Here is a 16,613-nt window from a genome sequence, read left to right on the forward strand (position 1 = left end):
ATTATTAAGTAATGTATAAATTTAACTTTGTGGTGTGGATCTTAGTTATTATTGGTAACGACTTCTCTTCGCCCATATTTAATAACGATTCAACTTCATAACCGCTTTAACCTGGTCAGGGCTGCGATGGGAAACACTGGGAGCAAGGCAGGAATACCCTGGACAGGGCGCCAATCCATCGTAGGTCTTTGGCCACCCCTTCCCTCCAGTTGGCTATATAAATAATGCTAATCTGATGCACATATGTACATGGAACAGTGATCACCCATAGATTGCCAAGGTCAGGAGGGCCTGATGGTGATATTGGTGTTTCTTACTTTATTATCTGACCATCTAAACAAATTTTCTTTTAACATAAGATGACAAGGCCGCTCAGGTGGCGCAGCGGTAAAATACGCTAGCACACCAGAGCTGGGTTTTCGAATACATCGTATCGAATCTCGGCTCTGCCATCCGGCTGGGCTGGGCGGCTGCACGAACAACGATTAACTTGTTCATACGGTTAGGGGCAAGTCGGATCATGGGTCCTCATAACCGGTGCAGTTACGACTCCTGCTGGCTGATTGATGGCGTCTGCACAGGGCTGAGGAATAATGCTGATCAGGGTGTGGCTCTTTGTGCACAAGGCTGATCCACATATGAACTCACCCTCCTGCAGATGAAAAGAGGCAGTCGGTACTGCACACGTGTCGGAGGGGGCGTGTGTCAGTTGCGAAGCTCATTAGTCAGCAGTGGGGGGTTGTATAGGTAGAGGTGAAACAAAACACAACTGGATACGACTAGATTAGGGGAGAAAATTGGGGGGAAAAACATAAGATGATAAGTTTGGGTTTTCTTTTCTTGGCATGAAATCATTGGCTGTGACTGTATAAAAATATAGGACTGAAGAAAGTTGATAAATACTTGAGGTCTGGTAAGACTAGAGTAAAATTTCCTCAGCTTGAAAACTAAACCCATTACTAGAAAAGACGTTTGGTAAAACAATAACAAGAACAATCTGTGATTTTTGACTCGCTTAAATTCTTATTTAACTGATAAAAGTAAAAAGACAGTAGAAAAGATTTCCAAGTTTGCCTGTAACACACTCTAAAAAAGTTGGGACAGAGGCGTGTTTACCATTATGATCCATCACCTTTCCTATTAATGAGACTTTTTAATGGTTTGGGAACCGAGTACACTAATTACTTGATTCGAGACTTCAGCTGGTCGACAGTCTGTGGTCTTTGTCATCTGATTCCCCTCTATACATTTTCAATAGGAGATCAGACACATCTGGACTGCAGGCAGGCCAGTCAAGCATGCGCCATAAAATGACATAAAGCTTTAAAGCATAGCGGTAGCCCAAAATCAGATGGAACAGCAGCTCCTACTGTCCGGTCAGGGCTCCGGGCTCCTTTTAAGAATGTGCTGCTTGTTGGTGTAAAGAAGCAGCTGGTGGCTTCAAGTGGTAGTGGTAGCTCAGTGGTTAAGGTATTGGACTAGTAATCAGAAGGTTGCCACCACCACCAGTTTGCCACTGTTGGGCCCCTGAGCAAGCCCTTCATTGCTTGCACTGTATCAGTCATAAATGTAATAAAAGCGTCTGCTAAATGCTGCAAATGTAAATGCAAATGTGAATGCTTCTCGGCCAGCGAGTGTTCGTGCAAGTGGCAGGGGGCACCAGAGTACAGGGAAATTGGGACGTACCCAAATTGCAGTCGTTCAAGAAGCTGAAAAGGACAAATCCAAAGTACCAATTTTGTTTAGGGACATATAGTTTCTGATACAGTGTCTAATAAAAATTTTTTTATAAATTAAGCTAATACAAATCCCAGGTTGTGACAGTCATTTCTGTACAAATACTAGGAGGCTAAATTCTTTTAAGGTACTTTGTGTGTTTGTGTGAGATAAAGACTAAAACTGTACTTTTTATTGTCTTTGATTTTAGGTCTAAGGATGGCAAATGTATAATCAATGCCAAAAGCACCACTCTGGGGCTGCACTGAGCAACGATCTGAGATGGATGAAAAACTTTCCTTGCAACTAACAGAACTCTCAATTCTCTTAAGGTTTAAGTCTTAATAATAAAAAAAACGAAATCCCAGAAAATACCACCTTAAGAATGACTGTGGCAAATTTAACGGATGCCCTCACGTGACCTCCATTCCGTGCCAGCACCTCCTTTCTCTGAATTTTACGACCACCCCTGTACGGACTCTCGTTTGGCGCTTGCCATGCTGGCTCAGATTACGTTCCTCCTCCTCTTCCTACTGCACGTGCCGGCATGGGTTCGAGGCCAGTACGAGTCGTGTAGGACGATGGTGAGCACGGACGACGGCACTGTGTGGGAGCAACACGCGTGCCAACCCAAAGCAAGGTCTATGAAGGAATTCATGAACATCCGTGTTGAGCCACCGGGCATCACGTGTGGCGACCCACCTGAAAGATTCTGCACGCTGGTGAGTGTTTCGTAAATTACCCTTAAACACCCGGGTCTATATGGGTCTAGAAGGAACTGCCCGTGGATCTCCATGAGGCATAGATCAAGGGCAAAGATGTAAAGGTGTTAAGTGTTTCCAGGGCAACCTTAAGGCCTCAAGTTGGTTGTCCATTTACGATTGAATACAGTTTACGCAATTGAGGATTTAGGGCCTTGCTCATAAGCCCAACAATGGCAACTTGGAGGCTGTGGGACTTGAACTGCCAACCTAGTACTGGTCCAGTACCTTAACCACTGAGCTACCATTTCTTTATTGGGCATCCAGCCAAATTGGGCATCAGGGCAAGAATGAACTTGGTCAGGAAAGCACCCTGACCAAGGCCATTCTTGGCAAGGGAGGCAAGAAAGCACCCAATGGTCAATCTAAAAGAGCTCCAAATGTCCTGAGCAATTGAAGGTTTATGGCCTTGCTCATCAGCCCAACGGCAACCCGATGGCAACTTGGAGGCTGTGCTTGAACCAGCAACCTTCTGAGTACTAGTCCAGTACCTCAACCACTGAGCTACCATTTATTTATTGGGCATCCAGCCAAATTAGGCATCAGGGCAAGAATGAATTGGTCAGGACAGCACCCTAATCAAGGCCATTCTTGGCAAGGGAGGCAAGAAAGCACCCAATGGTCAGTCTAAAAGAGCTCCAAAAGTCCTGAGCAATTGAGGGTTTAGGGCCTTGCTCATAAGCCTGACGATGGCAACTTGGAGGCTGTGCTTGAACCAGCAACCTTCTGAATACTAGTCCAGTACCTCAACCACTGGGCTACCACTTCTCTATTGGGCGTCCAGCCAAATTGGGCATCCTAGGAAAGAACCCTAACTGCAGAACGTCCGAACGCACATGTATAAACTGGATGCTGCATTCTGATTGGCACTCACATATCGCCACTACAATATTGTAATATAATTGGCGAGTGCAGCCAATGAGGGGGCAGTGCAGTGGGGGGTTGAGTTCATGTTGTGGAGGGCCCCCACACACCATGAGCCCCAGTGCACCCCGCCCCCCCGGTAGTTACACCCCTGCACACTACCATGTATTTACATTTTTGGCATTTAGCAGATGCTTTTATTCAAAGTGACTTACAATACTGTGACGGTATACAATCTAAGCAATTGAGGGTTAAGAGCCTTGCTTAAGGGCCCAACAGTTCTTAAACCTTCTGATTACTAGTCCAGTAATCACTAGGCAATCACTAGGCAACTAGATACAGCTGCCCTGTAATGTAAATACCATGTTGGTGTCATTGCACGCAAATAATGGTCTATCACCCAAATAACGTCTGATCTGGAGGTCCTATGGAGGTCTTTTGATTGATAAATAGGGTACAGGGGTGCGGCAAGGTGTACCAAGGAACATATCAGTAACTGTATGGCCAACAAGTTCATCTGTATGGTAGGTGTATCTTATAAATAATAAATGAATGCACATTTCAGATAGGTGTACCTAATAAAATGCAAGGTATACAAGTTACTATAGTTTGTTTAGCATATTGTTTTGTTTTACTTAAAGATTCCCTCTATATCTACAGTATAACCATTAACGAGGTGCGTAGCCGGGAAATAATACGCCGGAGATCAGTCTGCAGCATGAGACTCCTAAAAACATTTCAACACACACACAAAGCAGTAAACAAGTCCCGGTCGGTTATGAGATTATAAGAGTCGAGTTCTTAATCAAATTGTACCCAAGGATGGAAATAAAACCAAAAGTGCTGGGAAATAATTCGCCCCTGCATTAGCGCTATATTAGACTTTCTAGAAGCAATTTAACTGTCGGTTTCCATGCACAGTACAAACCCATTGTAGGAATTTTTGTGGCGTATCGAACCCTTTACTCAAACAGCACCAACATCATTTAAAAGCACTGTAAAAAGTGAAGCCAATGTTTTATACGCAAACAAAAAAATAATCTAATTTCTTTCATTTTGAGATGGGATTTGGCACAGAAGTGACTGACTTGGGCAGAAAAAAAGTGGCTGAGGTCAGCAGAGAGCATCACGCTGAGGTGTTGTTTACGCATGCGGTTTCTTGGCAATGGAGAGACTGAATAAAACGGCGATTTGGGAGGATGTCAGATGATAGTGCACAGTCGGAGAGTTTTTGACATGTGAAGGACAACAAACCAGGGGAGGATTACATCGTATGGATTTGTTGTATCAAAAGTTTCCGCCAAAACGGCATTGTTAATAGAAATAAAATTCCACCATCATAGATAATTCAATAAATTCAAAAAGTCAAATGTTTAAGTTTTATTGTTTTCTAACATTTACCGTAGATATTTAATGTTGTTTCATTGTATATTGTGATGATTCATCTTGAAGAAGCTTTAGTAAAGAACTTTTCTTTTCAGAAGCAAAGCCTAATACCATAAGTATATCTAACACTAGCACGAAAGAACCTTCATTTAAGAGTTTCTATACTTTAATTTCTTAAGCAAGTAGCCATTTAGGAACACTTATTTTAGGATTACAGCAATAAATAATAAATGCCAACTTGCTTAGTCTGTTATGAGCAACCCACTCCGACACTCACTCACAGAAGAAATCAAAAATAAATACAGCTTTTTAAATTATATTATTGCTGTTTAATTACATTAGATTTCTGATGGTGAAATAAGTATAATTTGTAGGAAGGATTAATATTTACATTTACATTTTCGGCATTTAGTAGACGCCTTTATCCAAAGCGACTTACATTACAGTTACAGTATACAGTCTGAGCAATTGAGGGTTTAGGGCCTTGCTCAAGGGCTCAACAGCAGCAACCTTGCAGTGGTGGGGCTTGAACCAGCGACCTTCTGGTTACTAGTCCAGTACCACTAGGCTACTGCTTGCCTTGTATATTAGATTAATATAAACTTTTCCTGTAATAATACATGAAAAAACAATGTACAGTTTTTTTTTACTGGCTACCAAGTACAATAGATAGATAAATGATAGATAGATAGATAGATAGATAGACAGACAGACAGACAGACAGACAGACAGACAGACAGAGACATAGATAGTCCCACAGACAGATATATATATAGGGGGATAGATAGATAGACAGACAGACAGACAGACAGACAGACAGACAGACAGGTATAGACCAACAGACAGCCAGACCACTAAAAAAATAGATAAACAGATAGATAGACCAACAAACAGACAGATATAGATAGACCCACAGACAGACAGACAGACAGATAGATAGACAGATAGACAGACAGACAGGTAGGCCGACAGACATAGATTTAAAAGTTTAAAAGAAATAGATTAACAGATAGATGAATAGACAGGCAGACAGACAGTTTGAAAGAGAAAGAGAGACAAATACACAGACAGATAGGCAGGCAGAAGGGCAGCTAGACAAACAGACAAACAGGTATAGATAGACCAACAGAGAGATAGATAGACCGACAAACAGACAGATAGACAGACAGATAAATAGACAGACACACAGACAGAGAGACAGACAGATATAGATAGATAGACAGATAGATAGACAGACAGATAGACATATAGATAGATAGACAGCCACACAGACAGACAGACAGACAGGTATAGATAGACAGACAGCCAGACCGTTCAGATAGATAGATAGACAAACAGACAGACTGACAGACAGACAGTCTTCTCCACTTTTCAAACATAAGAACATATTTGTGCGTTGACATTTGTACCATACACACATTCATTATTAGTATGCACAGTGAAATGCTCCGTGTTTGGAATTTAAAACCTAAAAAGGTTAAAAATGTGTTTTTGTCAGATTGTTTTTATTTAAATCTGGTTCCCAGTCGCCTAAATGCTTAAATTAAATCCAAATAAAATGACCCCAATCATTTCAGCTCATTACTGTAAACAAAACAGCACTAATACTAGCGTGGCCAACTTCATTTTACAGCAGTCAAGGGAGCGACCGACAACCAATCGTAAACAATGTATATATGACTGGGTTCTGGATTTCCCCTGACTGACAGGTCACTGCTATATTTGCTATCAGAATTGTTATTTTTAAATTTACTTTATTAACCCTGTTGATTTGGAAACACAACCCTCAATTTGTTATTTTTCTAAATAAGAACAATCTGATTAAAAAACTTAACATAAAAACAGGGGTCATTTCCCTGAGCTAAAGCTAACTCTAGCACACACAGTCATACCAACGCTAAGACGCACTTATACGTACTTGCGTCCTGTATCGACAGCGCTTCCGACTAATGCACTCAGCTCTGGAATGTTCTTTAGGTCTCACCGAGTTCTGAAATATTGATGCTCTCTTTAATGGTGGACCTTCGCGCGAGACAGACGGGCAGGTCCGAGTCAGCAGTTTCCATCATTGGTTTATGCCTCAGAAACAAGCGGGAAGCATTTTCCTGTTCCAGTATGACAAAGCAAGTTCCATAGACACACGGGTTGATGGGTGTGGTGTGGAGGAACATCAGTGGCCTGTACAGAGCTCTGACTGCCAATTTGGTCTGAATTCCCACAGGCACTGTTATAGGCAAAAAATGAGGCAGCTCTATATTAACGCTCATAGTTTTGTTATAGGATGTTCAACAAGCTCAGGGTTAGATGTCCACATACTTTTGACCACATAGAATATATGTTACCAGCTACATTTCCCAATCTTTATTCCTCTCTGACTGTTTCTCTTTTCATCTATTTTGTCTTTCCAAAACTGACAATTAAAACTATGCAGTTCCTGACAGGCGGGTCAGTGGATTCCTCCCCATCTGTCTATACATCCTTTTTCTATACATCATTCTCTCATAAAGCATATACAGTAAATCTGGTATCATCTGGAATCTGGTATAAAAGGCCCAAGAAAGAAAAAACAGACAGACAGACAGACAGACAGACAGACAGACAGACAGACAATGTAGATAGATAGATAGATAAAAAGATAGCTGGACAGACACAGACAGACAGACAGATAGATAGACAAACAGATAGACAGACAAACAGACAGATAGACAAACATAGACAGACAGAAATACAGACAGACAGATAGATAGATAGACTAACAGACAGACAGATAGATAATGAACCCATTGGATATAGATAGATAGATAGATAGATAGATAGATAGATAGATAGATAGATAGATAGACAGACAGACAGACAGACAGACAGACAGACAGACAGACATAGATAGATGGATACAGACAGACAAAGACAGATAGATACAGACAGACAGATAGACAGATAAATAGATACATAGATATACAAACAGACAGACAGACAGATAGATAGATGGATAGACGGATGAATACATATACAGATAGATAGACAGATAGATAGATGGATAGACGGATGAATAAATATACAGATTGATAGACAGACAGATAGATAGATATACAGACAGACAGACAGATAATGAACCCATTTTGCGGCAAAATTAAAAATCTCAACATTAATGAAGCCATAATCAGTGACACATTAAAGTCTGTTATAGCTATTATAGTGTTATAGCTCTTATAGCATAGACACGAGAATATGATTTGACAAAATTGACTGTGGACAGCGTTCTCCAGCGTGGCTGTGTTCAATGATTACATTTAGCTACTGTTGTTTAGAGTTCGATTATACTGCTATCATTAATTAGCATTAAACTGAATGTTTGTATGAACCCCAAACTAGCATTGGTGTCTCCAAGTATGCACCAATGTTCGTTCTGTTCCACTCAGTGAACTTTTGATGCCTCAGTAGCAGTCTTGCCTCTTATAATACTTTGGCCCACTTAAACAGACAGTTGAACCTTCTCATTTTTGAAGAATGAGGAGGGTCTGTTAATAAAAGAAATGAGGAATTTACATTTAGAACCCGAGCCTCTGCCTAAAGTGTGTACTCTACTGTTCAGCAAAAAAAATAATAGCATTCTCCCACCAGAGCACTTATCATTAATTTACTTTATACAGTTTGTAATAAATGGTCAGATGCAGTAGCACACAAGTGCCTGACTTTATAGGGCAAATTTGTGAGTCATAATCAAGTCCATCGCATGAGGCATAAACCAAGAAAACTGACAATGGTTTAGACCAGAAAAACACCAAAAGTATTCACTCACCCATCCAAATCATTGAATTCAGATGTTCCAATCACTTCCATGGCCACTGGTGTATAAAACCAAGCACCTAGGCATGCAGACTGCTTCTACAAACATTTGTGAAAGAATGGGTCGCTCTTAGGAGCTCAGTAAATTCCAGCGTGGTACCGTGATAGGATGCCACCTGTGCAACAAGTCCAGTCGTGAAATTTACACGCTACTAAATGTTCCAAGTGGAAGCAATTGGGAACGACAGCAACTCGGCCACAAAGTGGTAGCCACGTAAAGTGACAGATCGGGGTCAGCGGATGCTGAGGCGCATAGTGCGCAGCAGTTGCCAACTTTCTGCAGAGTCAATCGCTACAGACCTCCAAACTTAATGTGGCCTTCAGATTAGCTCAGGAACAGAATGGGTTTCCATGGCCAAGCAGCTGCATCCAAGCCTTACATCACCAAGTGCAATGCAAAGCGTCTGACCTCACAAATGCGCTTCTGGAAGAATGGTCAAAAATTCCAATAAACACACTCCTAAACCTTGTGAAAAGACTTCCCAGAAAAGTTGAAGCTGTTATAGTTGCAAAGGGTGGGCCGACATCATATTAAACCCTATGGATTAAGAATGGGACGTCACTCAAGTTCATATGCGTGTGAAGGCAGACGAGCGAATACTTTTGGCAATATAGTGTATGAGCATAGTGAGACGGCAATATTTGGCCCAGAACAAGAAAACAGATCAAGACATTCTCAATGAAGGCTGAGACCTGAGAGACGTTAGCTTACCATCACTGGGAAATGAGGTTGTGACTGGTGCCAACAGGGAGAGAATTCCACTCAGATTCCACTCAAGTTCCTTAACCCGGATATTCATTACCGGCCAGTTTCTCTGCCTAATGTTGTACCTTGTCGGAAGAACATAAACGTAAAACTATTGAGGGTCAAAAGCAGATTAATCACAGGACAAAAAGGATACAAGAGATGGGGACTCTCTCTCAGACTAGTGCGATCACGACCTCTGCTGGCTGGTTGGTGGCGCCTGCACGGAGATTGGGAAGGAGTGCGGTAGAGGGTGTGGCTCTCCGTACACAGCGCTGTACTGCACTGCACTCGTCAAGTGTAGGTGATAAGATGTTCGATTGCTGTGCACGTGTCGGAGGGGGCGTGGAGCAGCAGACTCGTCCTCCCCAATCAGGAGCAGGGACCAGCATTAGTGAGAGGATGATTGACGGGCAGAAATTGGATGCGCTAAAGTGGGAGAAAAAGGGGGAAAAAAATTAATTAATTAATTAATCAGACAAGGGGTATGAACCTCAAGACGTGGGGAACATAATGAAACACAAGATCTTGCACAGAAGATAAAAACAAAAAAACACGCGCAGTATCGTCATGGTGACACTGATGTCAGTGGCAGTGGCATAGCTGAAGAACCAGGAACAGTGGGCCCAAATGTGGGCCTCCCTTTATACTGCTCTAGTTACATTACATTGGGTGTTGGACTTTGGAACCTCCATTCTGTGTTCACTGTTGTTTCTTATCTGCCTACAACAGCTTAACGACGGCATCTAATTTTTCCATAACATTCCAAATAGTGTTCTTGGCATTGCAGTTACTATTCAACTTGGCTTTACTGTATAATCAGTTACACCAGGGAGTAGTTTCATAACAGTGTGCATGTGTGCATGTGTGTGTATTGCGTCACCAGGTTCACTAATGAACAACAACCACTAGCTAAGCAGATATTACAAACAGAAAAACAACTGCAAAGGTACATTCACTTTTAAAAGGATATTTTTAATTTACTCAAGTACAGTGGTGTAAAAAAGTAAGTGATACTTGATACACTTGTCAGTAATAAGTGTGGCTGGAACACCTCAGAAATAAGGAAAGGTGTGCATATACTTTTAGCCATAAAATGGACATATATACCGATTACCCATAACATGAAAACCACCACACTGTTTCTATCAGCTCCACTTACCATATAGAAGCACTTTGTACTTCTACAATTACTGACTGTAGTCCATCTGTTTCTCTGCATGCTTTGTTAGCCCCCTTTCATGCTGTTCTTCAATGGTCAGGACCCCCACAGAGTAGGTATTATTTGGGTGGTGGATCATTCTCAGCACTGCAGTGACAATGACACGGTGGTGGTGTGTTAGTGTGTGTTGTGCTGATGAAGTTTTTAAACACCTCACTGTCACTGCTGGACTGAGAATAGTCCACCAACCAAAAATATCCAGCCACAGCGCAGCCAACAGCGTCCTGTGACCACTGATGAAGGTCTAGAAGATGACCAACTCAAACAGCAGCAATAGATGAGCGATTGTCTCTGACTTTACATCTACAAGGTGGACCAACTGGGTAGGAGTGTCTAATAGGGTGGACAGTGAGTGGACATGATATTTAAAAACTCCAGCAGCGCTGCTGTGTCTGATCCACTCATACCAGCACAACACACACTAACACACCACCACCATGTCAGTGTCACTGCAGTGCTGTGAATGATCCACCACCTAAATAATACCTGCTCTGTAGTGGTCCTGGGAGAGTCCTGACCATTGAAGAACAGCATGAAAGGGGGCTAACGAAGCATGCAGAAACAGATGGACTACAGTCAGTAATTGTAGAACTACAAAGTGCTCCTATACGGTAAGTGAAGCTGATAAAATGGACAGTGAGTGTGGTTTTAATGTTATGGCTGATCTGTGTATATTGTGATCACGGTCTGTTTTACTACTTTTCTCTCTCTCACACACACCCACAGTAAAACCCTACAGTTTACACACACACATATTCACACACTGTTCTATTTATCAGGTCACCATGTGTACGCGGCGACAGCACCATGCCGATTGTTGTTGAGGAGATGGGATTCCAGTGAGGATAATTGCTTCGGGGCTTAGTGATGTGGGCCACCTGGTGAAACACTTGGCTCTGTGTGTGTGAGTGTTATTCTGTATAGGCTTTGATGCTAAATGAGTGGATTACATATGCTAGCTGTGCTGTATCTAGTGTTGTCTGTGTATAATTGCTATATTTAGTCAATTTAGAAAGGTGGATATTTTATCCAAAGTGACTTACATTGCTTTGACAGTATGTTGTCTAAGCAATTGAAGGTTAAGGGCCTAACCCTAACCTCGAAGACCCAATAGTGACAACCTGGCAGTGGTGAGGCATGAACCAGCGACCTTTTGATTACTAGTCCAGTACCTTAACCAAGAGATGGGGACTCGAGTCTGTGACTGGAGTCCGAGTCGCACGTAGGTCGGACACACAGCGACTTCAGACTCGACTCGGAATCGCTTCAAATGACTCAGACTCATGATCGCAAAAAAAAGACTCGTTCTCATACCAGCACAACACACACTAACACATCACCACCATGTCAGTGTCACTGCAGTGCTGAGAATGACCCACCACCCAAATAATGTCTGCTCTGTAGTGGTCCTGTGGGGGGTCCTGACCATTGAAGAACAGCATGAAAGGGGGCTAACAAAGCATGTAGAGAAACAGATGGACTACAGTCAGAACTGTGGTTCTGTATGGTAAGTGGAGCTGATAAAATGGACAGTGAGTGTAGAAACAAGGAGGTGGTTTTAATGTTATGGCTGATCGGTGTATGTTCCTCCCAATGGCTAGAGATGTAGCCCGGAACTTAGGCACTGCTGGTGCATACTGGTGAGCTTACTTGCAGTTGGCTTGCAGTTGAAAGGGGGATGGGTGTCTATAAAGTATTGAGAAATGACTGTTATGTCAAACCTACAACACAGTAAAGCATACAGAAGGTCAAGGGGTCTGAATACTTTCTAAAATACTGTTAGAACATCAACAAATCTTGGTGCTCAGATCTTCTACTCCAGTGTCATTTGCTGCTACGAGTCTGAGAGAAACAGCCCTGCAAAACCTGAGTAACGTATGGTTAGAAGTGTGGGTGTTTATGAACACCTTGATATTTTACCTAACACCTCCAAACTCCAAAAGCACATCTTCTGTGCCATGTAATACACCAAAGTACCCCCACAGAGACACACTCAGCTGGTGGATCTGCAGCGGATTTGCCAGAATAAATCTCTCCGTGTACCGCTTTAGTCCGTAATCCAACTAGAGTGTGCTAGTGTTTCAGGGATTGGGATGTGTGTGCAGATACCGCTCGTCTTCTGTCTAGACTTTAAGACTGAGCCGTGTCTGATACTGGAACAAATAACGTCTTTACTAAGTGAGTTACACTGAGAGAGAACTGAAAGCAGATAAGAGAGGACAAAGAGGACGAAAGATAGAAGGAGATGTTCACGATGCCTTTCAAAACGCTCCATTATTAGAACCGGTGGAGTAAACACTGCATTGAGAACAGTTTGTAGAGATCTCTCCTAATTTATGGGTTTGGCTATTCCGGACCCCTTGATAATGACGCATACTGCTAAGTCTGTCATGAATTGTCATGAAATGTTCCTCAGGAATACTTGTCATAAAAAATTTTTTAATTAATGTGTTAATTGTCTTTCCTGACTACTGTATGGGATGTGGGAATAGTTTCTATTTGTTACAAGACTTTTTTTTACTGTGGTGCCCAGGTGGCGCTACTGAAGTTCAAATGTCAACTACTGCTGCAGCTACTGGTTGGCTGGGTGCCCCCTACCAGGCATAGATGGATGGATGGATTGGATGCATGGTTGGGTTGGATAGATGGGTGGATGGATGACAAATGGATTGGATTGGTTGGGTGATAAATGGATTGGATGCATGGATGGTTGGATTGGATGGATGGATGGATGGACTGGACAGATGGATGGTTGGATTGGATGGATGGATGGATGGACGGATGGATGGATGGATGGATAGATTGGATGGATGGATGGATGGATGGATTGGATGGATGGATGGTTGGATTGGATTGGATTGGATTGGATTGGATGGATGGATGGATGGACTGGACGGATGGATGGATGGATGGTTGGATTGGATGGATGGATTGGATGGATGGATGGATAGATGGATTGGATGGATGGATGGTTGGATTGGTTGGATTGGATGGATGGATGGACTGGACTGGACTGGACTGGACTGGACGAATGGATGGATGGATTGGATGGATGGATGGATGGATTGGATGGATGGATGGTTGGATTGATAGATTGGATGGATGGCATACAATTATTATAGGGGTGTCAAGTGCCAAACAGCAACAAGGCACTTGGCTAGATCCATAAAGAAATAGTTGGCTAGATCCATAAAGAAATAGTTGGTGAGATCCATAAAGAAATAGTTGGCCGATGCCAAACTTAAAGTAAAAGATCTGAGAAATGGAGCATTACTTATTAGCCAGTCATCATCATCTTGACCTCACAAGTGTCCAGTGGGTAAATGGAACAAATCCCTTCATTAATTTATTTGTTTATCCACTGGACTCAATGCGGTAACAAACTCCTGAAGTGGACACCACTGCTGGGAGTCAGCCAACCCCTCCTCAGATGCCGATAGCCACGCCAGGAATTCGAACCCTTGATCCCAGCAGTAGTGGGCTAGCCCTGCCCCCATGTTAAAAAGTTTAGTTAGAAAAGAGGACGCTGTTATTGCACCGAAGTGGGGTCAGGTCCATATCACAGGCGGTGGTTTTGGACGTGGTGTTTGGTTGTCAGGTGATCTGAAGCTTCTGGTATTCTGACAGTGCATTTAAATCTATTAATGGAATAAGCAGGGTGGTGTCTGAGTACAAGGGAAGTGCTTTTTCCTAGGAACATGAAAATACTTTTTAGAAAATGGGGAAGATAACAGTTACACTGTTCAACTGGTTAAAAAAGCATGAAGGACTTGACATGAAGGCAGTTTGATGAAGTGATGAAGTAGGCACCAACAGTCTTAGTTCACTATTAAATAAAAGCACAACTAAAATTCAAAATTTGTCAGATCAGTCAATCTACTTCATATACTAATAATTCCCTTCTCTTCACCATGATGGATCCCTCCACCGACCTAATAAAGAAAGTCGTGATCTGGCTGACCAGTACAACACAGGGACCAAACTCCAGCCCGGTAATCTCATAGCCCGTTTCGTCCCAACGAAATCTAATCATTTTCAAATCCCAATCCTAATTCAATGCACTGCCACTTGCACAACCACTGATACGAACAAGTAGAGCCGGATCATGTACAGAGAGACACGCTAAGCTCCATCTGTGCTGTTGTTACAGATGTTTGTTTCTACACTCACTTTCCATTTTATCAGCTCCACTTACTATATAGGAGCACTTTGTAGTTCTACAATTACTGACTATAGTCCATTTGTTTCTCTACATACTTTTTTAACCTGCTTTCACCCTGTTCTTTAATGGTCAGGACCCTTTAGGTGGTGGATCATTTTCAGCACTGCAGTGACACTGACATGGTGGTGGTGTGTTAGTGTGTGTTGTGCTGGTGTGAGTGGATCAGACACAGCAGCGCTGCTGGAGTTTTTAAATATCGTGTCCACTCACTGTCCACTCTATTAGACACTCCTACCTAGTTGGTCCACCTTGTAGATGTAAAGTCAGAGACGATCGCTCATCTATTGATGCTGTTTGAGTTGGTCATCTTCTAGACCTTCATCAGTGAACACAGGACGCTGCCCACGGGGCGCTGTCGGCTGGATGTTTTTGGTTGGTGGACTATTCTCAGTCCAGCAGTGACAGTGAGGTGTTTAAAAACTCCAGCAGCGCTGCTGTGTCTTATCCACTCATACCAGCACAACACACACTAACACACCACCACCATGTCAGTGTCACTGCAGTGCTGAGAATGATCCACCACCTAAATAATACCTGCTCTGTAGTGGTCCTGTGAGAGTCCTGACCATTGAAGAACAAGCTCGTTATATTTTGGCCAAGTGAACGTAAAGCCTGCTTTCATAAAACGTCATTTATTAATTTGTTGATCTTTGGTTCCATCACCTGGGCGCAAGTATAAAAATGATTAATGTGTTTGGTGGCAGACAGAGCCAAGCTGTACTCAAAGGACTCGACAGACATGAGGGATTTGATTACTCGCCATTAAGTAAGCGGGGGCTGGTCCACTTTTGGAATACATCAGGGTTTTATACTCTGATGTGGGCAAGACGCCAGTGGAAGGAACACAGCGCTGAGGCTGAAATTAGGAAGAGGAAAGCCTTGGAGAGTGGCTGCGTTTAAAATGTAGCTGTGATGACTTGATGGTAAGACTAGTCAGGTGTACTAGTCAAGTTACAAGTAGTTGAAGGACTAAACAAGGACTAAAATGGTCAGATTTCCAAAGCAAAAGCAGACAATCCTGAGATTGCTACTCAGTGACAATAAACTGGAGTGCATTTCCAGCACTAAGCAGATGATTTGTTGCCAAATCTTGCTCAAGGTCCATACAGAAGCACCTGGCATTGGTGTGGCAACCTTGAACCAGCAACCTTCCAAATTCTAATCTGAATTTGAACCATATTTTTAAATACCATGTCCATACCATGTTTTAAACACCTCACTGTCACTGTTGGACTGAGAATAGTCCACCAACCAAACATATCCAGCCAACGGCGCCCTTGAGCAGCGCTCTGTGACCACTGATGAAGGTCTAGAAGATGACCAACTCAAACAGCAGCAATAGATGAGCGATCGTCTCTGACTTTACACCTACAAGGTGGACCAACTAGGTAGGAGTGTCTAATAGAGTGGACAGTGAGTGGACGCTGCTGTGTCTGATCCACTCATACCAGCACAACACACACTAACACACCACCACCATGTCAGTGTCACTGCAGTGCTGAGAATGATCCACCACCTAAATAATACCTGTTCTGTGGTGGTCCTGTGGGGGTCCTGACCATTGAAGAACAGGGTGAAAGCAGGCTAAAACAGTAAATAGAGAAACAGATGGACTACAGTCAGTAATTGTAGAACTACAAAGTGCTTCTATATGGTAAGTGAAGCTGAAAAAATGGACTGTGAGTGTGGAAACCAGGAGATGGTTTTAATGTTATGGTACATCAGTTATGAAAAGTCCCTATCCGGGTCCCACCCAGTATGAACAACAGCCAATCGTTGTTCATGTAGGCACCCAGCCCAGCCAGGAGGCAGAGCTGAGTTTCGAACCGAGCGTCCTGTTTGCAGGGAACT

At 42.7% G+C, this 16,613-nt stretch overlaps 1 protein-coding gene across 1 annotated transcript in view; it reads left to right on the forward strand.

Moving 5' to 3' along the window:
- The first annotated feature begins 2,207 nt into the window (after positions 1 to 2,207).
- Positions 2,208 to 16,613, forward strand: part of ntng2b (netrin g2b) — a 53,558-nt gene continuing 39,152 nt past the window's right edge. Inside the window, exon 1 of the mRNA XM_063012106.1 lies at positions 2,208 to 2,438. Coding sequence (XP_062868176.1) covers positions 2,214 to 2,438 — 225 coding nt within the window. The 5' untranslated portion in view covers positions 2,208 to 2,213. The remainder of the gene's footprint in view (positions 2,439 to 16,613) is intronic.

The sequence above is a fragment of the Trichomycterus rosablanca genome, chromosome 16, assembly GCF_030014385.1.
Source record: "Trichomycterus rosablanca isolate fTriRos1 chromosome 16, fTriRos1.hap1, whole genome shotgun sequence".
NCBI classification, from domain to species: domain Eukaryota; kingdom Metazoa; phylum Chordata; class Actinopteri; order Siluriformes; family Trichomycteridae; genus Trichomycterus; species Trichomycterus rosablanca.